At 41.8% G+C, this 27,226-nt stretch overlaps 1 protein-coding gene across 1 annotated transcript; it reads right to left on the reverse strand.

Moving 5' to 3' along the window:
* Positions 1-562: 562 nt before the first annotated feature.
* sgcb (sarcoglycan beta) lies at positions 563-27,226 on the reverse strand. Its single transcript, NM_001142012.1, is given in 6 exon segments — positions 563-2,819; positions 3,961-4,092; positions 6,701-6,892; positions 9,895-10,080; positions 25,504-25,710; positions 27,193-27,226. Coding segments are annotated over 6 exon segments (930 nt in total). The 5' UTR covers positions 27,214-27,226; the 3' UTR covers positions 563-2,627.

Consider the following 27,226-nt stretch of genomic DNA (forward strand, 5'->3'; position numbering starts at 1 on the left):
CTATGTGGGGCAATGGTTTCTGCAAAAGCGAAGTAGGACATGAAGCACTCCGGACTGCCAGGGTCTGCTAAAACATGGTTTTTATTTCTTCACATTAAAAACGTGTGCCTGACGCGTTTCGTGCGTTAGTGCACTTAATCATAGGCATGGCCATGTTTTAGCAGACCCTGGCAGTCCGGAGTGCTTCATGTCCTACTTCGCTTTTGATGATACATACCTTTCAGCTGCGGGTTCGGGGCCCTGAGCACCCGGACCACAACTGGATTTTGGTGAGCATACTCCTTTCCCTGCTTTAATGAAAATTGATTGAGAAACACTGACTTTCTGATTTTGAGCGTCAGGCTCTGGCTTTCTGACACCCGAGCCTCCACTATGGACTAGGTATTTGTCCTGTGTATTTACTATTTCTTTATCCGGGAGGAGTTAAATAGTTTTGCCCTCAGGGCATTCTCTTCTCGGCAATGGTTTCTGCACACTGATGAGCCAGGACGTGTAAAGTGCAGCAAATGGATTATTATAGCAGCCTTATCCAGTGATATGTAAGAAATACAGGATTCACAACTTCTTAGCAATCCTTTAATGAACAGTTTTCACTCTGGTTTAGCATTTTACTTTTAGTGTTTAAAAAAAAAAAAAAATAAACACATGGCATATTATAACATGAATTTCTGACTTGAAACAAATAAATAGAATAAAGGCACACACATTCATATGTACTATTTAGCCACTGTTATAAGTGAGAGAGCTAGAATCGGCATCATTACAGTCTGTAGAGTAAGCAGTGTCTTTCTCACCACACAGTTAACCGTTTATGTGCCACCCACAGTAGAATCTATGGGGCTGGCATAAAAATTCCAGAGTAACGGCACCATAGACTCTATCTTTCTGGTTCCCTTTTGATCAGTGCTGCAATGGTAACATCAAAAGATTCTCAAACTTTATTGGCAAAGGAAGGGGTGTCAAACTCAATCACAAGGGGGCTGAAATCTAAAACACAGGCTTGGTCGCCTGGCAATTTTTTTATTAAGATATTGTACAGTCAGGCACAGTCACAGTGCAGTCAGGTGATTGGTGCTGCACAATCAGGCACAGTCACCAGGGGCCGCATAAAACGTGCCATATCTTGTTATACTATAGGGCTGTGGCACACAAACAATTTTGGTTACTGCATTCATATTTGTATATATACAGTATTATAATACATTGGCAATGAATACACAGCATAGTGTTAATACTCTGAGCACAACTGCCCAAACTTAACCTAAAAGAAATATTTTAAAGGGAAATATTTATAATTTATCAAACCAGAGTGCCACAAAAAGCATTTGGTAGTGGTATACTGCATTTTTCCCTTTAAAAATACACTTAGAAAAGGATAAGGTTAGCAGCTAAATGGATAAAAGAGGTGTGCAGAAGCCGGGGACACATGAGAATTCTACAAATATCCACCTTTAACTAGTCAGTCATCTTCCCGGTATTCCTCAACATAATCTCTGATGTGGTTATGTATAGGGATACATCTAATGATAATTGATCAATCTGCTCTAAACGGTATTTATTTTATGTGGGAATTCCTTAGCTAGGGGGCTGTGAGAGACATGCTCATATCTATGGAGCTACATTTCGTCATGCTCAATATATTACTATAATAATAAAAAAAGAATACTAGGTACTCTGTGGATCCTAAAATGTATCTGATGGCTCTACCATATCTGTTCAATAGTCTCCTGCTATTTTTGTATCATTTTAAGGCTAAAACACAGAAAAAAAACAACCTGGCTGGCCGCCTTAAAGGATTCTGTCATGATTTGTATGGTGTACTTTTTATTTCTAAATTACAGTTTACATAGTAAATAATTCACTCTACCATTTAAAATTGTATTCTTCAATCAACAAATGATTTTTTTTAGCTGTAATATTGGTGTGTAGGCGCCATGTCAGTGCATTGTGCCGGAGTCTGAGCTTTCAGAAGGAGCCAGCGCTACACATTAGAACTGCTTTCAGGTAACCTATTGTTTCTCCTACTCCTATGTAACTGGAGGAGTCCCAAGCCGGACTTGGATTTCTTACTATTGAGTGCTATTCTGATACCTACTGGGAGCTGCTATCTTGCTCCCTTCCCATTGTTCTGCTGATTGGCTGCTGGGAGGGGGGTGATATCACTCCAACTTGCAGCGCAGCAGTAAAGTGTGACTGAAGTTTATCAGAGCACAGGTCACATGGCTGTGGGATTCTGGGAAATGAAGAATATGGCTAGCCCCATGTGAAATATCAAAATGAAATATTAAAAAAATCTGTTTGAGCTGTTGAAAAATGGATTGCAATGCAGGATTCTGCTGGAGAAGCTCTATTAACTGATTCATTTTAAAAAAAAACATGTTTTCCCATTTCCTTTAAGAGTTGGAAGCAGAAAACAAAACAGTTTCTTGCACAGTTTATGAAAGCAGGTGGGGTGTTTGATTCTGTGGCTAACACATCTTTAATACTGCAGTGATAAATAGTAAATACTGTTAATAAATAGCTAATACTGATACTTTGCTGAAATGTATAGTCACACAATAAGAAAATAAAAAGGATCGTAACACTGCATCCTTATTGATTGAAGTGTTCTCCTTTAATATCCTAGCCTAGCATGGGTTACTTGATGTTTGGCATCCCATGTTGCGACTTTCCACCTTCACCCTAAAGAGGGTGCCATCAGCACATGAGCACAGCTTGTAGCGCATCCATCCATCGTCGTACAGCAACTCCCCCGTAGAAGAGCTGGGTAGTCGGGAAGTGCTGACCATCACTGTGCCATTGAGGACTATACTGTTCTCCTGCATTGGGATAAAAAGCAGCTATTAATAGGGCTTTTCACACTTCTAATAATTCATGTTAGACCGCCCCGTCCCCACCCCTTTAGGTTTGACTAGCAGCATTTAAGTAAGCCAAGAAGCAGATGTACATATATAGCTTGTAATTTAACATTTAATTCCCACTCAATGCAGATATTTCTCTGCTTAGGTAAGGAAAGGATTATATATATATATATATACACACACACACACACTAAGGGGCACATTTACTAAGCCACGAACGGGCTGAATGCGTCCGATTGCGTTTTTTTCGTAATGATCGGTATTTTGCGATTTTTTCGGAAAAATGTCGCAACTTTTTTGTTACTAATACGATTTGTGTGAAAAAACGCGAGTTTTTCGTAGCCATTCCGAAAGTTGAGCAAAATCTGGCGATTTTTCGTAGCGTTAAAACTTGCGCGAAACGTCGCACCTTTTAGGTTTTAACGCTACGAAAAAGGCGAAACTTTTCGCGCAAGTTTTAACGCTACGAAAAAATCAGCAGATTTTGCGCAACTTTCGGAATGGCTACGAAAAACTCGCGTTTTTTCGCGCAAATCATATTGGTAACGAAAAAGTCGTAAAGACGCCGGAAAAAATCGCAAAAAATACGAAAAAGTCGCAAAATGTTCGTTTTCAAATCGGAATTTTTCCAATTCGGTTCAGATTCGTGTCTTAGTAAATGTGCCCCCAAATTAATGTTTTTGACTGCAGCCAGATGCAGTGCTTCTCATACTCATAAGTGCCGGCTTTTATTTGCATGAGGTGTTCTATCACCATATAAAAGCATGGAGCTGAAGGCTGAGTGCTTTTATATAGGTCATGGAAGTCCAAGGTGACTTTTAATAGCCTGAAATTTTTCAGCAGTGAATACTATTATACCATTTATAAGATTATAAATTACAGAATATTCAATATTCACCTGTGTATTATATACACACTCACACACATATATATATGTGTTTGTCTACAGGCAGGTTTATAAAGAGAACACTTTTTTCTTAGTATTTTATTGTCTGATATAGCTTAATAATTTACAGAAAATGCTGTATCATGGGCAAGTTATAAGGCCTTTTAGTACAGACAGTTAAACATATATGTACAAAATACATAAAGAACTTACAGCTTTAAGCTCCATATTCCCACCCATGCGAAACTCAATGGTTTTTCCCATGATGAACACCCCTTCATTCCCACGTACAATGGCGCGACCTTCCGCCTTTATGTTGAGATCACTGGTAGCATTGCTAGTAATCTGAAACAGAAAATGCAGAACAGGTCAAGTGTATTGTACAACAGCAAAAGTATTATAGATGAGAAGTTACAGCAAATGCATTTCTTTCTGGTGTACATGTTGTGCATGAAGAGTAAACCTACAAAAGGGAGCAGAAGAAAGAATTTTGCTTTAATGAGAAAAGAGATAACACACGCAAGAGCATACAATATCAATATCTGTTAGAATTTATAACATATGATTATGTAATTCAATTCTCAAGAGCACACCCTCTGCAGGGGGACAAGACAGATAAAACCAACAAGCGGGGGGTTAGCAAATGAACAAGTAAAGAAGGTTCTGTCATTTATTAAACATAAGTGTTTTGCAAAATTCTCCGCTTCTGCTTACAAAAAAATTAGTGAAAACTCTTGAACATGGAGCAAAGTCCAGCAGTGTTTATTTAATAAAAAACAATGGGCAGGATGGAGTAATGTGAGCAGAAGGGATGGGGTTGGTTCAAGCACAGTGTTGGTACCAGTACATACTGAAGTCATATGGTAATAAATAAGTGATATTTGCTTAGTAAAAAGTGTATGTAGTTATACAATGAATTTATATACATATATACATATATATATATATATATATATATATATACACATTTATATTATGCATCTGTTCATCCAGCACCTACAAATAAATAGTGTCATTGATGAATACAGGGAATAAGCAAAGGGCAATTTTCAGATACCAATCAGTGTCTTTTACCCATAATGCAGAATTTTCCCGAGACTTCCAGAGTACTTGGGGCCACATGGCGTGTTGCATGCACAACTGCCTTCACATTAATGCTTTGGGTACATGTGGTAGCAAGTTGCGGCTAACATTTTAAGAGTGGGTATTGGGTCACCTCAAATCATTAGCTTGTGGCTCTTTTTGCACAAATCTGCTGTTCCTATTGATGCAACCCACTGTGGGAACCCTGGAATTACTGCCATGTTCAGGGTGGTGGCAGTTCCATGGTTCCCCAGCACCATTAGGTGCACTTGTGTACAATTCAACAGAAGAGGCAGGAAAGACACAATGACACTTAGCACAATTATTTGGAAGTGCAAGTGTATGTTTGGATCATTTTGGCATGACTGTAGTTTTGTCTAAGTTCCTAAATTACCCTAAAACTACTACTGTTACTTATTGGTAACAAATGTACAGCTTTATAAGAAAAATATTTTCATCCTATAATTATGTTGAAAGCCATGAATGGCATTTGACCCCTATTTATCTTCCTGTGTAAAAACTAAACTCATTATATTTAGGGATGCACCAAATCCACTATTTTAGGATCTGGCTGAACCCCCAAATCTTTTGCGAAAGATTTGGCCAAATGCTTATCCGAATCATAATTTGTATATGCAACTTAGGATAAGAAAGGGTTAAAGAGAAATGTTCAACTTCAATGTTTATGTAAGAAAAAGTCAGATGATATTAAAGGATTTGGGTTCAACCAGAGGCTGTGTGTAAGGCAGAATCTTGGCGGAATCCTGGATTTGGTGCATCCCTAATTATATACTATTCAGCTTATGTGATATTTGCTGTGTAACCTGTGCCATTTAGCCCAATTTCAGCTTTAACAGCTACCCCCCCATGGCTACATAGCAATTTATTCATATAAACAGTAGTAGCGCTGCTGAAGCAAACACACATTATTTCTAGTGCAGGTCAACTGTGTATTTAAATGTTAAATGAGGCTCAGTATTGCTATATACAAGGTTATTCATTTCAAGCACTAATAATGCAATCAGATTCTAAATTGGACAATAAAGGGGGAAGTCCTTATTAGAGAAAGAAAACATAATGCATCACCAGAGCGTAAGGTTAAGAAGTCAAACACAATACCAAATAAACACCAAATAATTGGTTGTTTAGGGCAGATCTTTCTAAAACATACTAAACATTATTTCATAGTAAATCAGTTGTTTGGGCTAAGCTTTCTGTATTGCCACAGCGTGAGTCCTGTAGCATTGCCTCTTCATTGCTGCTTGTGATATTTCGAGGTCCTAAATGGTGGATCTTGCGGATATCTGTCGCGGGCAACTCAACTGCTCCGTGGGTTCTGTAACTAAGGGCTAAGACACACAGAGCTACACAGTAGCAGCTACTTGTCACAGTCACAAAATGCTAGCAAATACCTTGCCATAGACAAGACAGGTATGGTACCCATTTTCCAGAATGCTCTGAACCTGGGGTTTTCCGAATAAGGGATCTTTCCATTTGGATCTCCACACCTTAAGTCTACTAAAAGATTAAACAAAATGAATAGGATTTTTTTGCTTCCAAAAAGAATTGGTTATATCTTAGTTGAGATCAAGTACAAGGTACTGTTTTATTATTAGATTCAAAGGAAATCATTTTTAAAATTAGAATTATTTGCTTATAATGGAGTCTGTGGGAGGCGACCTTCCCATAATTCAGAACTTTATGGATAATGGGTTTCCAGATAACAGATCCCATACCTGTACTGATAACTGCTGTGTGTATGCAAGTTCTGTGCCTTGTCAAATGCTTTGCACTAGCTTTGTTCCGCTGCCTCATAAATTTTAAAACCCATTGGGGGAATGAATGATATATTCTACTGCTCTGTGCTTACCCTCTCTGTTGATGCCCTCTGTACATTCAAGGTTTTTACCCCTTTGGGCAGATGAAATTCATGTTTCTCATAGTCTGTGCTGAACAAGGTGTTCTGAGTGCGAGGATCAATAAACTCCATGCCAATGTCGCTGGTGATAGAAGTCTTGTCTTTATCCACACTGAGTTTTGTTGAGCCCTGCTGAAAAATAACCTGGAAAAATATGTACAGTGTGAAATGAAAGCGATTTTAACCTTTTTTCACCTTTGATTACAGTATGTTTATATTGTTCTCAACAGGTTAAACAACTATACATTTCATTCTTGTTCAATTTCTTTTGTTAATCTCTTTTCTTTTTCTGTTACATTCAAAAAATAAAATGCTATACTGAATATAAAAGGAGCAAAAAAATATACAGTACAGCTCATGAGCAGAATATTTGTAAGAATGGAAAGCAAATTCATTTTACTATTTGAACAATATATTTATTTCTTAAAACAAAACACATTTTATAATTTAACCCCCTGTAAACACAACTGAAAGGCAGAGCAAAACATTTTCATCTCTAATGGAGTTAAAGGGGTGGTTCACCTTAGTGTTAACTTAGGGGCCCATTCATTAAAGTACGATAGCCACTAAAGCTTAGAACCGTTCATGCTGTTAAAGATAACATCATTAAAAAAGTAAGACTTTTTCGTGATGCGTTCGTTATTGTACGAAAAAGTCGTACTTTTCGCACTTATAGTTCCGAAAGTTTCGGAATTCATTCAAGCTTTGGTATCATGACTATCTTTTGCCCAGGCTGAGCTGCAGAGTGCCATTGAGTCCTATGGAAAGCTTCCAAAATCATGCATTGAAGTTTCAAAGTCAGAAAGGTTGTTGCGCTGTTCTGATATGAAAATTTCGTAACTTTCGGATCACTACCACGATTTTTGTACAAGCACAAAAAGAATTTTAGTAACATTTTTGAACATCAGAAATTATTGTTATTAATACGAATTTTTGCCAATCTGAAATTCAGACTTTGATAAATGGGCCCCCTAGTATGTTATAGAATGTCCTGTTCCTATCAACTTTGCAATTTGTCTTCATTATTTATTTATTTATTATAGTTGTTTAATTATTTGCATTCCTCCTTCCAGCTTTCAGATCTGGGTCATTGATCTCTGCACACAAATACCTATTGCTCTGTGAGGCTACAATTTTCTTATTATTGTTACTTTTTATTAGTTATTTTTCTATTCAGTTCTTCACCTTTTCATACTCCTGTCTCTAATTCAAATCACAGCATGGTTGGTAGGGTAAGTAAGACCTTAGTAATCAGATAGCTGCTCAGATAACAAACTTTGCCAAGCAAAAAGCGAAATAACCAACAGATCACAAAAAAAGGCAACTAGAAGGTGAACTGCCCCTTTAATGAAAGGCCCAAATAAGGTACATACGAATTATAAAAGGGCGGACTTTTCACTTGGCATTGCAACACACATCTGATATTCCGGCTTTAGACTATGGACCTTTCCAGGACCTGTCAGTTCATGCCAAGAACAGCAGCACACCATTCTTTATTCAATACAAACCTGTCCCTTGAACATGTTCTAATTAATTATGGATAATTATAATGGATACTATTTGTGTAAAGTATCTAAAGTATTTTCCTTTATAAAACAAAACAAAGAAACTACAGATATAGAGTACAGAAGTCAAAAACCTAAAAAAAGCATAAGTAATATCCCTTTTCAAGAACAGTTTTGAAAACATAATAACAGTTCCCTACCCAGTGGAAGGCATTTTAGGAGAACATTAATCAAAACTTGTTTAGTTATTTTGAATTATTTTACATAATCTCAAGTAATGTCCATTGTAATTTAATACAGTATGGAGTCCATTATCTGCAAACCCTTTATCCAGAATGCTCCAAGTTACTGGATTGCCATTTCTCACTGACTCCATTTTAATCAAACAATTCAAGTTTTTAAAATGATTTCCTTTTACACTGTAATAATAAAACTGTACCTTGTACTAATGTATAATTAGTCCTTATTGAAAGCCTTACAATCCTATTGGGTTAAATGATTTTTTAGTAGACTTAAATCCTAATTACAAGAAGACCCCTTATCTGGAGAACTCCAGGTTGTGAGCATTCCTTTAATTATTTTTAAAAAAATTAGTTTCTTTCTTTTCCTCTGTAATAATAACCTAGTACCTGGTACTTGATCCCAACTAAGATAGAATTAATCCTTATTGGAGGCAAGACAATCCTATTGGGTTTATTTAATGTAAACTTAAGGTATGGAGATCCAAATTACAGCTTCCTTATCTGAAAACTCAAGGTCCTAAGAATTCAGGAAAATGGTCCCATACCTGTAGGAATGACACATTTCTTGAATTTGGCTGTATTTAAGAAATAGCTTGAATGCATTACTCAGGATTTATGATGCAAGAAATTATATTTAAACATTCAAAGTAATTTGCTTAACGCCTATAATTCCTTGTTGTCTCCAGCCATTTTGAATAAACTCAAATAAGCAAGGTTTTTTAGGAACAAAAAAAAATTGATTATGTAAATCTCAAAATCAGGATATCTAAATACCATTGATTTTTATGGGATGTTAGCAGATCTGAGCTGGAGAAATTAAACTTATGATAAATTTAAGTTTGTTATACCCTGTATTATAAAGCTGGCCATACACGTGGCGATCTGACAATCTTTCGTGCAACCATCGGTCGCACGAAACATCGTCAGATCCGCCACACACCATTCAGGGCTGAATCGGCAGGTAAGGAGGTAGAAACAATAGGATTTCTACCTTCTTCTGCCGATTCAGCGCTGAAAGGAGATTTTGGTCAAGCGCCTTCTATGGCGCCCGATCAAAATTTTCAAACTGGTCCGATCGGCGAGTCGGCCGATATCAGCAGCTTCCTGCGATATCGGTCGACTCGCCGACATACCATACACGCACCGAATATCATACGAAACTAGGTTTCGTACAATATTTTCGGTGCGTGTATGGCCACCTTAAGTCTCCAAAACTATTATATCAGCATCAAACAACGCTAATCTGCAAGTCAGTCATAAATGAATGGGAGAGTTGGCTGGCTTGCATTACCTTTATTAAACACAAATTGACCTCAGTCTCTGATAAATGTTTCGTATACAGCATTCAAGCATTTTTTCTCTATTAATGTTATTTAATTTGCATTCTGATATGACATACAGGCTGATTGTTACCGGTGATCACGAGATCTTCATTGCGTCGTCCTCCAATAGTACTTTTGTATAACGGATGTATTACTCCCATGTCTGATACTTGTTTAAATCGAAGCAAGCCACTGTCATGGAACTCCATACTATCACAGCCACTCGGACCAATTCGGATCACAACCCATATAACTACTGTAATCTAGAAAAACAAAATGGAATGTTTGAGCTGTTTTTCTCAGGGGGCTAAAAGGACTTCACAAGTCAAACAATTTGGTCAAGGACAGAAGAAATAACATTAAATATTCTTCCTATGAAAGGCTTACGTCTATCATTGCTGGAAATAGGGAAACTCAGCTATGGCACTACTAACCTTGTTATGAAGCTGGAAATCAAGAGCCACACGTTAAGCAAAGTTACTGAAAGAGGATTTTTAGCTGATTTGACCATCAACATTCTGGCCCAAATCAGACTGATCCTATCGTTTGGCCCCTAGGCCACCAATCAGATCCTAATAGGTAAGATATGCAGCCCCATTGGGAGAGGACTGCATCCCCACCCAACAAGATTCTTAAACCTATACAACTATCTGGTGGATTCTCAACCAGATATCTATCAGATAAGCCGTCCATGTGGCAGTTAAGCTGACTCGGTCGGAAGGGACAGCAAAAACCTGCCCTGTATGGGAAGATTCAATTGCTTAGCTTAAAGGGATACTGACATGATTTTTATGGAGTACTTTTTATTTCTAAATTACACTGTTTACATAGCAAATAATTTACTCTACCATTTAAAGTTGTATTCTTGAACCAACAAATGTTTTTTTTTTATTTATAATATTGGTGTGTAGGTACCATCTCAGTGCATTGTGCCTGAGTCTGAGCTTTCAGTCTGAGCCAGTGCTACACATTAGAACTGCTTTTAGATAACCTATTATTCCCCTATTCCCATGTACAGATGAAGCGCAGGTTTTCCCAAAACTTAACTAGTTACAAGATAACACAGGCTATCCTGTTGTGTTATCTCGTGCCATCTCCCTGCTGTGTCAGGGGAAAAAAAAGCCTTCTTAGGCTGTTATTCTGTTTTTAGACAGCAGGTGGTGCCTGGAAAGTAACGTGAACGTGCACAGTAGGGGGTCCATTTTGACACCAGACTTCTCCAGCCTTATCTTTTTTCTGGAATGTGGGAAGTGCTAAGAGTGATTAAGATTACCCCCTGGTAAAAGCAAATAGAGCACTAGTCTCTCCTGTGGGTAATTACACACTGGGCTGTTTCTGGGCAAATCCAGTTGGTACAACGTATATCAGGCGCATAATCATATATTTTTAATACTGTAGTTTGGCATTTTTCCCTCCTCTTTTCACATTATGCAATTTTGTTTTCCTCAATCATTTAACTATTAGAGTTCCCAGATCCCTGCAAAGAATGGGCCCAGACAATAAATAAGTTCCCTTTTCTCTGTAATAATAAAACAGTACCTGTACTTGATCCCAACTAAGATATAATTACCCCTTATTGGGGCAGAACAGCCCTATTGGGTTTATTTCATGGTTAAATGATTCCCTTTTCTCTGTAATAATAAAATAGTACCTGTATTTTATAGTGGGGTTTTTTTGTGGTTAGGATGGTTTTGAGAGAGGGCCATTTGTATAACTCAGCCTGCAGCCTTGTGATTTATATGGGCACAGAACCCCTCAGTGACTTCTAAAATCCTTATCATTTACAGTAGGGGGTACATTATCCCATATAATACATGAGTGATGCTCAGAGTTCCCTGTATAACTCAGCCTGCAGCCTTGTACCTTTATATGGGCACAGAACCCCTCAGTGACTTCTAATATCCTTATCATTTACAGTAGGGGGTACATTATCCCTTAGCATACATGAGTGATGCTCAGAGTTCCTGTATAACTCTGCCTGCAGCCTTGTGCCTTTATATGGTCACAGAGCCCCTCAGTGACTGCTAATATCCTTATCATTTACAGTAGGGGGTACATTATCCCTTATAATATACGAGGCCTGCAGCTTTGTACCTTTATCACAGAATGCCTCCAATATCCCTTTTAATACATAAGAGATTATTACAGCCATGTTTTTCATTTATAGTTATTAAGGTTAAGGCCACAGGCAGTGACAGCAGCTTTGGACAAGTATAAATGATAAATAAAGCAGACATTATCAATAGTTAAGAAATATATCTTTCCACAACTTGGGACAACCTATCTGTACTGAACCCAGTGAGTTTCTTACGCCCTGTAGGCAACACTGACACCCAACACTGCACCACACCATACCTCCCAACATTTAAAAATTAAAAAGAGGGACAAAAGTATATGCCGCGCTAAGTGATGCGATATTTTTTGACCATACCCCTCTGACCACACCCACATTACAAAACAACCCCATTTTCCATGGTTGGAATGGCAGCATCAGACACACCAAGTGCACTAGTGTTTTAACTCTTTTACTGCCAACAACATATGGCATACGTCGTGGCAGTAAAAGGGCTTAAATGCCAACGACGTGTCCCATACGTCGTAGGCATTTAAGTGCAGCTCTCTGCAGCGGCGGCATGTGCCATGACAGCCCCCCTGGGAAACGTGCCAGGGGGGCTGTCATGAGGGTCCTGCAAGACGTTCGCTCGCAGGACCCTCCAGGAAGCAGCAGACGCGATCGCATCGCGTCTGCTGCTTCCTCCTTCCCCCCTGCCGGCCGGCCCACTGAAGAGGAGGCGATCGGGTCTTCAGGACAGGTAAGAACTTTTTTTTTTTTCATTTACACACTTACACACACACTTACATACATATACACACACTTACAGCACACATTTTAGCAGTTCTTTTTTCATTTTTCACACTTTTATACACTTATTTACACTCATATACACACTTACACACTATAACAAAACTTTTACACGTACACACATGTATACACAAACACTTTGGTTTTTGTTTTGTTTTGTTTTTGCACATAATACACTGACAGGGGGCTCTGTGTGCAAAAGCTGAGCTGGCAGGCGAGAAATCCTTATGCGCTATTTTCATTTCGGGGTCAGTACACACCGCAGACTTTGGTATATCTATGCATATTGGGCATCAAACTGTTCAGTAGGCCTCTGGTGTTCCTATTTGGGGTGATTTGCCTTTATCTGATCTTTATCAAGAAATTGTGAGAGATAAATGCGGCAAATTGCAACTTTTTTATGTGATTTTCTAAATGTCATATAAATCTGCAAACTTAGGAAAGCTTTACAGCTTGGTACTTTGGAGCAAAAAGAAATGTTTACCCATTATAGATTCGGGGAGATGTGTACTTTCCAAAAATATATGGCTTTCTGGGGTGAGCGTACTTTTTTTGTAGCATTATCCCACATAAAGGATGTAAATGTGTTGATTTTGCAGGAGCTGAAATGATACATCATATGGGGGTATGTTCCCATTGGGGCCCCTACATGCCACATACTTAGCTAAACCTATACATATTGGGCATCAAACTGTTCAGTGGACCCCTGGCGTTCATATTTAGGGTGTTTTATTTGGTTGCTTTATGACCTGTAGGAGATAAGATACTATAGACTGGAAGTTTTGAAACAATTTTTTAAAAAAATCACAAATTTTGATAAAAACCAATAACTTTAGGAAAGCATTGCGACTTGATAGTTTGGAGAAGACAGACAGTTCTGCCTATTCTGTATTCCCCAGAATCTGTTCTTTCCAAAAATGTACAATTTTCTGGGATAAACCTTCTGTTAGTGGAAATTTTGTCCTTGAAATCTAAGTTATGCCGCTTTCTGGAGCAGTGCTTTGGAAATTGGGTAATGTACTGCTGGGAGTTTTTGAGAAATCTCCATAAAACTATATATATTTGGTATTGGCATGTTCAGGAGACATGGGACTTTCCAAATCAGTTGTATATTCGTGCATAAAATAATTTTTGTTTCTAGTATGTGTGTTTATATTATGGAAAATTAAATTTTTTTTGCATTTTTAGACATTTAGAAGCCTATATCTTGTTACAGAATTGGAATTACACAAAAATTCTACCATATTTTGAAAGCTTAGGTTGTTCTGAAAAAAACGATATATTGTTTTCCTGGGTAAACTAAAAGTCCCCCCGAGGAAAGGCCCCTAAAGTGAAACAGTGCAAAATGTTCAAAAACTGTCTGGCAATACAAGTTCCGCTTTGACCAAAACAGCTGGCAGTAAAAGGGTTAATAGCTGGCATCATAAATCATGAGCTGCCCTTGAAAATACAAAAAGGAGGAGGCCAGGACGCGCCTGTGGCCATCAATGGTCCTTCATAGTTCAATTCCCTTGGTGCGTCTGCCTCTATCAATGGGGCTCAATGCTGATACCATTTCTGATACATGCCCTACCTAAGGCATCAGCTTTGAGACCCAAGGAAGCTCAGCTGCCAGGGCGGGACTCGAACTCCAAACCTTACGGGGTAGGAATCGAACTCCAAAGCCAACGGGGCAGGAATCGAACCCCACACCTGGCGATGTAAGGGCGTGCGCTCTACCACTTCGCTATCCTTCCTCCTCCCACTTGTAACATGTCTCTTCGTAATCTTGTCTTCTGCATATTGGCGGTTGGTGTATCCTAACCGACTGACTGAAACACTCAGGGTTAGAGCCTGCTGCTTGCCCCAAGCCCTATATAACTAGGGGGGCTGTTATAGTAGGGGGGAATGAATCTTCCATTTATCAACATTCTCTGGGGGGAATGAATACAAGGGTATAAGTTTTACCCCGGGGCAAGAGAGGTCCCCAAATTTGCCCCACTGACTTATGATGGGGATTTTGGCAAATAACTAGTTTGTCGTAGACCCATGAATGAGGTGTTAAACTGTGCGGCTAATTCGAGAATGGGGTGCAATTACTTTTCTGAGGGGTGGGCAGTTAATTGCCCCAGCAGGGGGCAATTATCCGCCCATAGACTTAACATTGAGACCAACTTTGACTGAGTCCCGCACCGTTTGTCGTAGACCCATGAATGAGGTGTCAAACCGTTCGGCTTATTCGGGAGTGGGGTGCTATGACTTTTCTGAGGGGTGGGCAGTTAATTGCCCCAGCAGGGGGCAATTATCCGCCCATAGACTTAACATTGAGACCAACTTTGACTGAGTCCCGCACCGTTTTTCGTAGACCCATGAATGAGGTGTCAAACCGTGCAGCTTATTCAGGAATGGGGTGCTATGCCTTTTCTGAGGGGTGGGCGGTTAATTGCCCCAGCAGGGGGCAATTAACCACTGTTTGTCATAGACCCATGAATGAGGTGTCAAACTGTGCGGCTGCTTCGGTAATGGGGTGCTATGACTTTTCTGAGGGGTGGGCAGTTAATTGCCCCAGCAGGGGGCAATTATCCGCCCATAAACTTAACATTGAGACCAACTTTGACTGAGTCCCGCACCGTTTTTCGTAGACCCATGAATGAGGTGTCAAACCGTGCAGCTTATTCAGGAATGGGGTGCTATGCCTTTTCTGAGGGGTGGGCGGTTAATTGCCCCAGCAGGGGGCAATTAACCACTGTTTGTCGTAGACCCATGAATGAGGTGTCAAACTGTGCGGCTGCTTCGGTAATGGGGTGCTATGACTTTTCTGAGGGGTGGGCGGTTAATTGCCCCAGCAGGGGGCAATTATCCGCCCACAGACTTAACATTGAGACCAACTTTGACTGAGTCCCGCACAGTTTTTCGTAGACCCATGAATGAGGTGTCAAACTGTGCAGCTTATTCAGGAATGGGGTGCTATGCCTTTTCTGAGGGGTGGGCGGTTAATTGCCCCAGCAGGGGGCAATTAACCACTGTTTGTCGTAGACCCATGAATGAGGTGTCAAACTGTGCGGCTGCTTCGGTAATGGGGTGCTATGACTTTTCTGAGGGGTGGGCGGTTAATTGCCCCAGATGGGGGCAATTATCCGCCCATAGACTTAACATTGAGACCAACTTTGACTGAGTCCCACACTGTTTGTCATATACCCATGAATGAGGTGTCAAACCGTGCGGCTTATTCGGGAATGGGGTGCTATGATTTTTCTGAGGGGTGGGAGGTTAATTGCCCCAGCAGGGGGCAATTAACCACCGTTTGTCATATACCCATGAATGAGGTGTCAAACTATGCGGCTTATTCGGGAATGGGGTGCTATGACTTTTCTAGGGGGTGGGCGGTTAATTGCCCCAGCAGGGGGCAATTAACCACCATTTGTCGTAGACCCATGAATGAGGTGTCAAACTGTGCGGCTTATTCGGGAATGTTGTGCTATGACTTTTCTGAGGGGTGGGAGGTTAATTGCCCCAGCAGGGGGCAATTAACCACCGTTTGTCATATACCTATGAATGAGGTGTCAAACTGTGTGGCTTATTCGGGAATGGGGTGCTATGACTTTTCTAGGGGGTGGGCGGTTAATTGCCCCAGCAGGGGGCAATTAACCAACGTTTGTCGTAGACCCATGAATGAGGTGTCAAACCGTGCGGCTTATTCGGGAATAGGGTGCTATGACTTTTGTGAGGGGTGGCAGTTAATTGCCCCAGCAGGGGGCAATTAACCATCGTTTGTCGTAGACCCATGAATGAGGTGTCAAACCGTGCAACTTTTTCGGGAATGGGGTGCTATGACTTTTCTGAGGGGTGGGCGGTTAATTGCCCCGGCAGGGGCACGAGTTTTGCCACGGCAAGCACCACTCACATTTTCTTCAGGAAATGTACCTATCTAGTTATTATTATTGCCGTGGCAAAACTCGTGCCCCTGCTGGGGCAATTAACCGCCCACCCCTCAGAAAAGTCATAGCACCCCATTCCCGAAAAAGTCGCACGGTTTTGAAACCTCATTCATGGGTCTACGACAAACGGTGCGGGACTCAGTCAAAGTTGGTATCAATGTTAAGTCTATGGGCGGTTTGACAGTAAGTGCCCAGCTGGTATATAATACAGGAGATATTCTCTGAGCGCTGTTACCCCCTGCTGGTATATGTGCCACACCTCTCACAACTCTGGTCATGCCCATTCCCACACCTTGTGTCTCAACCCTTTCTCCTTGTAGACTGTAAGCTCTTTTGGGCAGAACCCTCTTCACCTCTTGTATCGGTTATTGATTGCTTTATTTGTTACTCTGTATGTCCAATGTATGAAACCCACTTATTGTACAGCGCTGCGGGATATGTTGGCACTTTATAAATAAATGTTAATAATAGTAATAACTAGAGAAGTACATTTCCTGAAGAAAGTGTGAGTGGTGCTTGCCATGGCAAAACTCGTGCCCCTGCTGGGGCAATTAACTGCCCACCCCTCAAAAAAGTCATAGCACCCCATTCCCGAAGCAGCCGCACGGTTTGACACCTCATTCATGGGTCTACGAGAAACGGTGCGGGACCCAGTCAAAGTTGGTCTCAATGTTAAGTCTATGGGTGGATAATTGCCCCCTGCTGGGGCAATTAACTGCCCACCCCTCAGAAAAGTCATAGCACCCTATTCCCGAATAAGCCACACAGTTTGACACCTCATTCATGGGTCTACGACAAACGGTGGTTAATTGCCCCCTGCTGGGGCAATTAACCGCCCACCCCTCAAAAGAGGCATAGCACCCCATTCCCGAATAAGCCGCACAGTTTGATACCTCATTCATGGGTATATGACAAACGGTGGTTAATTGCCCCCTGCTGGGGCAATTAACCTCCCACCCCTCAGAAAAGTCATAGCACCCCATTCCCGAAGCAGCCGCACGGTTTGACACCTCATTCATGGGTCTACGAGAAACGGTGCAGGGCCCAGTCAAAGTTGGTCTCAATGTTAAGTCTATGGGTGGATAATTGCCCCCTGCTGGGGCAATTAACTGCCCACCCCTCAGAAAAGTCATAGCACCCTATTCCCGAATAAGCCACACAGTTTGACACCTCATTTATGGGTCTACGACAAACGGTGGTTAATTGCCCCCTGCTGGGGCAATTAACCGCCCACCCCTCAGAAAAGGCATAGCACCCCATTCCCGAATAGGCTGCACGGTTTGACACCTCATCCATGGGTCTACGAAAAACGGTGCGGGACTCAGTCAAAGTTGGTCTCAATGTTAAGTCTATGGGCGGATAATTGCCCCCTGCTGGGGCAATTAACCGCCCACCCCTCAGAAAAGTCTACAACAAACGGTGGTTAATTGCCCCCCTGCTGGGGCAATTAACTGCCCACCCCTCAGAAAAGTCATAGCACCCTATTTCCGAATAAGCCCCACAGTTTTACCCCTCATTCATGGGTCTACGACAAACTGTGGTTAATTGCCCCCTGCTGGGGCAATTAACCGCCCACCCCCTAGAAAGGTCATAGCACTCCATTCCCGAATAACCCACACAGTTTGACACCTCATTCATGGGTCTACGAAAAACGGTGGTTAATTGCCCCCTGTTGGGGCAATTAACCGCCCACCCCCTAGAAAAGTCATAGCACCCCATTCCTGAATAAGCCGCACAGTTTGACACCTCATTCATGGGTCTACGAAAAATAGTGCGGGACTCAGTCAAAGTTAATTGCTGCCCCCTGCTGGGGCAATTAACTGCCCACCCCTCAGAAAAGTCATAGCACCCCATTCCCGAAGCAGCCGCACGGTTTGACACCTCATTCATGGGTCTACGAGAAACGGTGCGGGACCCAGTCAAAGTTGGTTTCAATGTTAAGTCTATGGGTGGATAATTGCCCCCTGCTGGGGCAATTAACTGCCCACCCCTTTGAAAAGTCATAGCACCCTATTCCCGAATAAGTCGCACAGTTTGACACCTCATTCATGGGTCTACGACAAACAGTGGTTAATTGCCCCCTGCTGGGGCAATTAACCGCCCACCCCCTAGAAAAGTCATAGCACCCCATTCCCGAATAAGCCGCACAGTTTGACACCTCATTCATAGGTATATGACAAACGGTGGTTAATTGCCCCCTGCTGGAGCAATTAACCTCCCACCCCTCAGAAAAGTCATAGCACAACATTCCCGAATAAGCCGCACAGTTTGACACCTCATTCATGGGTCTACGACAAACGGTGGTTAATTGCCCCCTGCTGGGGCAATTAACCGCCCACCCCCTAGAAAAGTCATAGCACCCCATTCCCGAATAAGCCGCATAGTTTGACACTTCATTCATGGGTATATGACAAACGGTGGTTAATTGCCCCCTGCTGGAGCAATTAACCTCCCACCCCTCAGAAAAGTCATAGCACAACATTCCCGAATAAGCCGCACAGTTTGACACCTCATTCATGGGTCTACGACAAACGGTGGTTAATTGCCCCCTGCTGGGACAATTAACCGCCCACCCCCTAGAAAAGTCATAGCACCCCATTCCCGAATAAGCCGCATAGTTTGACACCTCATTCATGGGTATATGACAAACGGTGGTTAATTGCCCCCTGCTGGGGCAATTAACCTCCCACCCCTCAGAAAAATCATAGCACCCCATTCCCGAATAAGCCGCACAGTTTGACACCTCATTCATGGGTCTATGACAAACAGTGTGGGACTCAGTCAAAGTTGGTCTCAATGTTAAGTCTATGGGCGGATAATTGCCCCCTGCTGGGGCAATTAACCGCCCACCCCTCAGAAAAGTCATAGCACCCCATTACCGAAGCAGCCGCACAGTTTGACACCTCATTCATGGGTCTACGACAAACAGTGGTTAATTGCCCCCTGCTGGGGCAATTAACCGCCCACCCCTCAGAAAAGGCATAGCACCCCATTCCTGAATAAGCTGCACGGTTTGACACCTCATTCATGGGTCTACGAAAAACTGTGCGGGACTCAGTCAAAGTTGGTCTCAATGTTAAGTCTATGGGCGGATAATTGCCCCCTGCTGGGGCAATTAACCGCCCACCCCTCAGAAAAGTCATAGCACCCCATTACCGAAGCAGCCGCACAGTTTGACACCTCATTCATGGGTCTACGACAAACAGTGGTTAATTGCCCCCTGCTGGGGCAATTAACCGCCCACCCCTCAGAAAAGGCATAGCACCCCATTCCTGAATAAGCTGCACGGTTTGACACCTCATTCATGGGTCTACGAAAAACGGTGCGGGACTCAGTCAAAGTTGGTCTCAATGTTAAGTCTATGGGCGGATAATTGCCCCCTGCTGGGGCAATTAACTGCCCACCCCTCAGAAAAGTCATAGCACCCCACTCCCGAATAAGCCGAACGGTTTGACACCTCATTCATGGGTCTACGACAAACGGTGCGGGACTCAGTCAAAGTTGGTCTCAATGTTAAGTCTATGGGCGGATAATTGCCCCCTGCTGGGGCAATTAACTGCCCACCCCTCAGAAAAGTAATTGCACCCCATTCTCGAATTAGCCGCACAGTTTAACACCTCATTCATGGGTCTACGACAAACTAGTTATTTGCCAAAATCCCCATCATAAGTCAGTGGGGCAAATTTGGGGACCTCTCTTGCCCCCGGGGTAAAACTTATACCCTTGTATTCATTCCCCCCAGAGAATGTTGATAAATGGAAGATTCATTCCCCCCTACTATAACAGCCCCCCTAGTTATATAGGGCTTGGGGCAAGCAGCAGGCTCTAACCCTGAGTGTTTCAGTCAGTCGGTTAGGATACACCAACCGCCAATATGCAGAAGACAAGATTACGAAGAGACATGTTACAAGTGGGAGGAGGAAGGATAGCGAAGTGGTAGAGCGCACGCCCTTACATCGCCAGGTGTGGGGTTCGATTCCTGCCCCGTTGGCTTTGGAGTTCGATTCCTACCCCGTAAGGTTTGGAGTTCGAGTCCCGCCCTGGCAGCTGAGCTTCCTTGGGTCTCAAAGCTGATGCCTTAGGTAGGGCATGTATCAGAAATGGTATCAGCATTGAGCCCCATTGATAGAGGCAGACGCACCAAGGGAATTGAACTATGAAGGACCATTGATGGCCACAGGCGCGTCCTGGCCTCCTCCTTTTTGTATTTTCAAGGGCAGCTCATGATTTATGATGCCAGCTATTAACCCTTTTACTGCCAGCTGTTTTGGTCAAAGCGGAACTTGTATTGCCAGACAGTTTTTGAACATTTTGCACTGTTTCACTTTAGGGGCCTTTCCTCTGGGGGACTTTTAGTTTACCCAGGAAAACAATATATCGTTTTTTTCAGAACAACCTAAGCTTTCAAAATATGGTAGAATTTTTGTGTAATTCCAATTCTGTAACAAGATATAGGCTTCTAAATGTCTAAAAATGCAAAAAAAATCTAATTTTCCATAATATAAACACACATACTAGAAACAAAAATTATTTTATGCACGAATATACAACTGATTTGGAAAGTCCCATGTCTCCTGAACGTGCCAATACCAAATATATATAGTTTTATGGAGATTTCTCAAAAACTCCCAGCAGTACATTACCCAATTTCCAAAGCACTGCTCCAGAAAGCGGCATACCTTAGATTTCAAGGACAAAATTTCCACTAACAGAAGGTTTATCCCAGAAAATTGTACATTTTTGGAAAGAACAGATTCTGGGGAATACAGAATAGGCAGAACTGTCTGTCTACTCCAAACTATCAAGTCGCAATGCTTTCCTAAAGTTATTGGTTTTTATCAAAATTTGTGATTTTTTTAAAAAATTGTTTCAAAACTTCCAGTCTATAGTATCTTATCTCCTACAGGTCATAAAGCAACCAAATAAAACACCCTCAATATGAACGCCAGGGGTCCACTGAACAGTTTGATGCCCAATATGTATAGGTTTAGCTAAGTATGTGGCATGTAGGGGCCCCAATGGGAACATACCCCCATATGATGTATCATTTCAGCTCCTGCAAAATCAACACATTTACATCCTTTATGTGGGATAATGCTACAAAAAAAGTACGCTCACCCCAGAAAGCCATATATTTTTGGAAAGTACACATCCCCCCGAATCTATAATGAGTAAACATTTCTTTTTGCTCCAAAGTAACAAGCTGTAAAGCTTTCCTAAGTTTGCAGATTTATATGACATTTAGAAAATCGCCTAAAAATGTTGCAATTTGCCGCATTTATCTCACACAATTTCTTGCGTACAAAGGCAAGTCACCCCAAATAGGAACACCAGAGGCCTACTGAACAGTTTGATGCCCAATATGCATAGATATACCAAAGTCTGCGGTGTGTACTGACCCCAAAATGAAAATAGCGCATAAGGATTTCTCGCCTGCCAACTCAGCTTTTGCACACAGAGCCCCCTGACATCGTATTATGTGCAGTAACCTCCCCCCTAACTATACAAAGAGCCCCAGGAAACCATATATTTTTGGAAAGTACACATTCTGATGAATTCAAAATAGGCAAAGTTATTTTTGTACACCAAAGTTACACCTGGCAAAGCTACGCTAAAAACAGATTAGGAACACTTATACAGGGATAAAATGCGATAAAACCACAAAAATTGTGCAAATCAGTGAAACAACAAAATAAGTCACATGACGTGTAATTAGTGGTCAGAATATCTGATCCAATAGTCACGCTGTCAAAATAAACAGTTTTTGGGTAAAAGAAACTAAAAACAAAGTGGCAAAATGAAAAAAAAAAACAAAACAAAAACCAAAGTGTTTGTGTATACATGTGTGTACATGTGTAAAAGTTTTGTTAAAGTGTGTAAGTGTGTATATGAGTGTAAATAAGTGTATATAAAAAAAAAACCTAAAATGTGTGCTGTAAGTGTGTGTAAATGTATGTAAGTGTGTATAAATGTATGTAAATGTGTGTGTAAGTGTGTAAATGAAAAAAAAAAAAAAAGTTCTTACCTGTCCTGAAGACCCGATCGCCTCCTCTTCAGTGGGCCGGCCGGCAGGGGGGAAGGAGGAAGCAGCAGACGCGATGCGATCGCGTCTGCTGCTTCCTCGAGGGTCCTGCGAGCGAACGTCTTGCAGGACCCTCATGACAGCCCCCCTGGCACGTTGCCCAGGGGGGCTGTCATGGATAGAAGCTCTCTGCAGCGGCGGCACATGCCGCCGCTGCAGAGAGCTGCGCTTAAATGCCTACGACGTATGGGACACGTCGTTGGCATTTAAGCCCTTTTACTGCCACGACGTATGCCATACGTCGTTGGCAGTAAAAGAGTTAAAACACTAGTGCACTTGGTGTGTCTGATGCTGCCATTCCAACCATGGAAAATGGGGGTGTTTTGTAATGTGGGTGTGGTCAGAGGGGCATGGTCAAAAAATATCGCATCACTTAGCGCGGCATATACTTTTGTCCCTGGCTGTAATAATCTCTTATGTATTAAAAGGGATATTGGAGGCATTCTGTGATAAAGGTACAAAGCTGCAGGCCTCGTATATTATAAGGGATAATGTACCCCCTACTGTAAATGATAAGGATATTAGCAGTCACTGAGGGGCTCTGTGACCATATAAAGGCACAAGGCTGCAGGCAGAGTTATACAGGAACTCTGAGTATCACTCATGTATTATAAGGGATAATGTACCCCCTACTGTAAATGATAAGGATTTTAGAAGTCACTGAGGGGTTCTGTGCCCATATAAAGCACAAGGCTGCAGGCTGAGTTATACAAATGGCCCTCTCTCAAAACCATCCTAACCACAAAAAAAACCCAGTATAAAATACAGGTACTATTTTATTATTACAGAGAAAAGGGAATCATTTAAGCATGAAATAAACCCAATAGGGCTGTTCTGCCCCCAATAAGGGGTAATTATATCTTAGTTGGGATCAAGTACAGGTACTGTTTTATTATTACAGAGAAAAGGGAATCATTTAAACATGAAATAAACCCAATAGGGCTGTTCTGCCCCAATAAGGGGTAATTATATCTTAGTTGGGATCAATTACAGGTACTGTTTTATTATTACAGAGAAAAGGGAATCATTTAACCATGAAATAAACCCAATAGGGCTGTTCTGCCCCAATAAGGGGTAATTATTTCTTAGTTGGGATCAAGTACAGGTACTGTTTTATTATTACAGAGAAAAGGGAATCATTTAACCATTAAATAAACCCAATAGGGCTGTTCTGCCCCCAATAAGGGGTAATTATATCTTAGTTGGGATCAAGTACAGGTACTGTTTTATTATTACAGAGAAAAGGGAATCATTTAAACATGAAATAAACCCAATAGGGCTGTTCTGCCCCAATAAGGGGTAATTATATCTTAGTTGGAATCAATTACAGGTACTGTTTTATTATTACAGAGAAAAGGGAATCATTTAACCATGAAATAAACCCAATAGGGCTGTTCTGCCCCAATAAGGGGTAATTATTTCTTAGTTGGGATCAAGTACAGGTACTGTTTTATTATTACAGAGAAAAGGGAATCATTTAACCATTAAATAAACCCAATAGGGCTGTTCTGCCCCCAATAAGGGGTAATTATATCTTAGTTGGGATCAAGTACAGGTACTGTTTTATTATTACAGAGAAAAGGGAACTTATTTATTGTCTGGGCCCATTCTTTGCAGGGATCTGGGAACTCTAATAGTTAAATGATTGAGGAAAACAAAATTGCATAATGTGAAAAGAGGAGGGAAAAATGCCAAACTACAGTATTAAAAATATATGATTATGCGCCTGATATACGTTGTACCAACTGGATTTGCCCAGAAACAGCCCAGTGTGTAATTACCCACAGGAGAGACTAGTGCTCTATTTGCTTTTACCAGGGGGTAATCTTAATCACTCTTAGCACTTCCCACATTCCAGAAAAAAGATAAGGCTGGAGAAGTCTGGTGTCAAAATGGACCCCCTACTGTGCACGTTCACGTTACTTTCCAGGCACCACCTGCTGTCTAAAAACAGAATAACAGCCTAAGGCTAATGCCACACGAGGCGTAGGGCTGAAATTTTCGGCAAGCGGAAAAACGCTTGCCGAAAATTCAGCCCTACGCCTGCTACTTGTGCCTGCACTCGAATGAATGGGATACGCTCGGGTGCAGGCACATGTAGCCGATATACGCATGAAAACGCGAGAGAATGCAAAGTCGCGTTTTCATGCGTATATCGGCTACATGTGCCTGCACCCGAGCGTATCCCATTCATTCGGGTGCAGGCACAAGTAGGAGGTGTAGGGCTGAATTTTCTGCAAGCGTTTATCCGCTTGCCGAAAATTTCAGCCCTACGCCTCATGTGGCATTAGCCTAAGAAGGCTTTTTTTCCCCTGACACAGCAGGGAGATGGCACGAGATAACACAACAGGATAGCCTGTGTTATCTTGTAACTAGTTAAGTTTTGGGAAAACCTGCGCTTCATCAGTAACTGGAGGAGTCCCAAGCCAGACTTGCAATTGTAATACCTACTGGGAGCTGCTGTCTTGCTCCCTTCCCATTGTTCTGCTGATCGGCTGCTGAACTTGCAGCGCAGCAGTAAAGTATGACTGAAGTTTATCAGAGCACAAGACACATGGCTGTGGCACCCTGGGAAATGAAGAATATGGCTAGCCCCATGTGAAATTTCACAATTAAATATAAAATAATCTGTTTGTTTTTTTGAACACAGATTACAATGCAGGATTCTGCTGGAGAAGCTCTATTAACAGATGTGTTTTGAAAAAAAACATGTTTACCCATGACAGTATTCCTTTAACGTCTAACATACTGCAGATCAGTAGAAGGCCCAACAACCATAATCAATGACCACTGTGTTAACACAACCATGAAGGAGGGTACTTACTATTAAGTTGATGACGGCCAGGATAAACAGGAGGACGATCACACAAATGGCTAAGTTCCCTTTCCGGCCCCTCAAACCAGTTTTATGCAGACGATCTTCATCAATAGGAATATAACCAGCTTTGAAATTGCTGTTGTGCTCTTTATTGATGGTCCTTCGCTCAACTGCCTTCTCACGCATTGACTTCTTGACTGGGCCATTGGAACTCTGTCAAAATATATCACAGTTTGGGCAAGAGTTTTCCCATTTCTCACAGACTTTATCCCACTGAGTTTATATGAATTTCCTTTGGTGACCTTAATGTTAGACTAGTGGTTTGTATAAACTCCTTTAGGAGCATCACTGCTCTTAGTGTTGAAATATGGTGCAGTCTCAAATAAAGGTTTGCAAAGCATTTACTTTCTTGTAATATGGAATTATCAGAATAGATCTAATCTAATTACGGATATGTACAGTATGCATATTAACAGTCACTTTCCCCAGACGTCTTTTCATTATTACTTTCTGCTTTCTATGTCTGTATAGACTAATATAGTAGAAAATTTTACTATTGTAAAAATCTGGGAATCTTCAAAGGGTGCAAGGGAGCCTTGGCAAAAATATTGGAAACTGGAAGCAGGCACCAAAAGTGCATATCTGGTTTAAACAGCAAGGGCAGATGGATGTTGCTCCCTGTGGCCTCAAAGCAGGTGCTCATTTTTGAACTTCTGGTAAGGAGGCAAGTTTTGGTTGCATAAAAACCAAATATAATGCCAAACAGAGCCTTCTGTAGGATGCCAGTCCCACATAGGGGCTATTAATTAGCCAATTACAGCTCTTACTTGCACCCCCAGGAATATTTTTCTTGCTTGTGTTGCTCCCCAACACTTTTTCCATTTAAATGTGGCTTACTGGTATAAAAGGTTGGGGATCCCTGTTCTAGACTCTCATTCAAGCCTCTGCCTAGTTGCTAAGGTAAACAAGACACTAACAACCAGATAGCTGCTGAAATTCCAAACTGGAGGGCTGCTAAACAAAAAATTTAGCAGCAGGGCCCCCCAGGGCCAAACAACCAAATTAGCTTAAATTTGCCCGATATCGCCCACCCGTAGGTGGGGATATCAGGAGAAGATCCGCTCACATGGCGACCTTGGATGTTTACGTGTATGGCTGCACCAGGCTGGTGCAGGAACGCTGGCGGGTATCAGATAAGCAATTATAATCCCTGGGGGTGCCTACTGCTTTCTCTCTCAGTCTGAGAGGTTTAGTGACACCCAGAGCAGAGGCATTTCTTTAACTGCCCCAGACCCCCTTTCTGCTCTCCCTCTGGCTTTAAAGCCTGACATCAGTGCTGCCTAAAGCTACACAGTAAGAGCAGAAGGATTTTCTCTGGCACCCCCCCCCCCCCCCCCTTCCTTCTTCCCACCAGCCCCGCAGCAACATGAGAAGAATCACAGAAATCTTCTGCTGCAGCAGCTGCACCCCTGCCCCGGCTATGGCTGAACAGCCACAATAACCTGAGCTCCTGCTCTCCCCTACCCTGGGACTGGGCACTGGGAGCTCACTGTCTGCACATGCGCACATCTTGCAATCATTTTTTTTTGCAAGGGAAAATTGTAAACAATGGTGGCATGAAACACAATGACAGGAGGGGGTCAAAACCACTTAACTCCAGGGAAATCCAGGGGAGCTAACAGGTATGAAACTGACCTGCTCCGCAGCAGCAGCCATCTCTTTCTTCGCT

The sequence above is a fragment of the Xenopus tropicalis genome, chromosome 1, assembly GCF_000004195.4.
Source record: "Xenopus tropicalis strain Nigerian chromosome 1, UCB_Xtro_10.0, whole genome shotgun sequence".
Lineage (NCBI taxonomy): Eukaryota > Metazoa > Chordata > Amphibia > Anura > Pipidae > Xenopus > Xenopus tropicalis.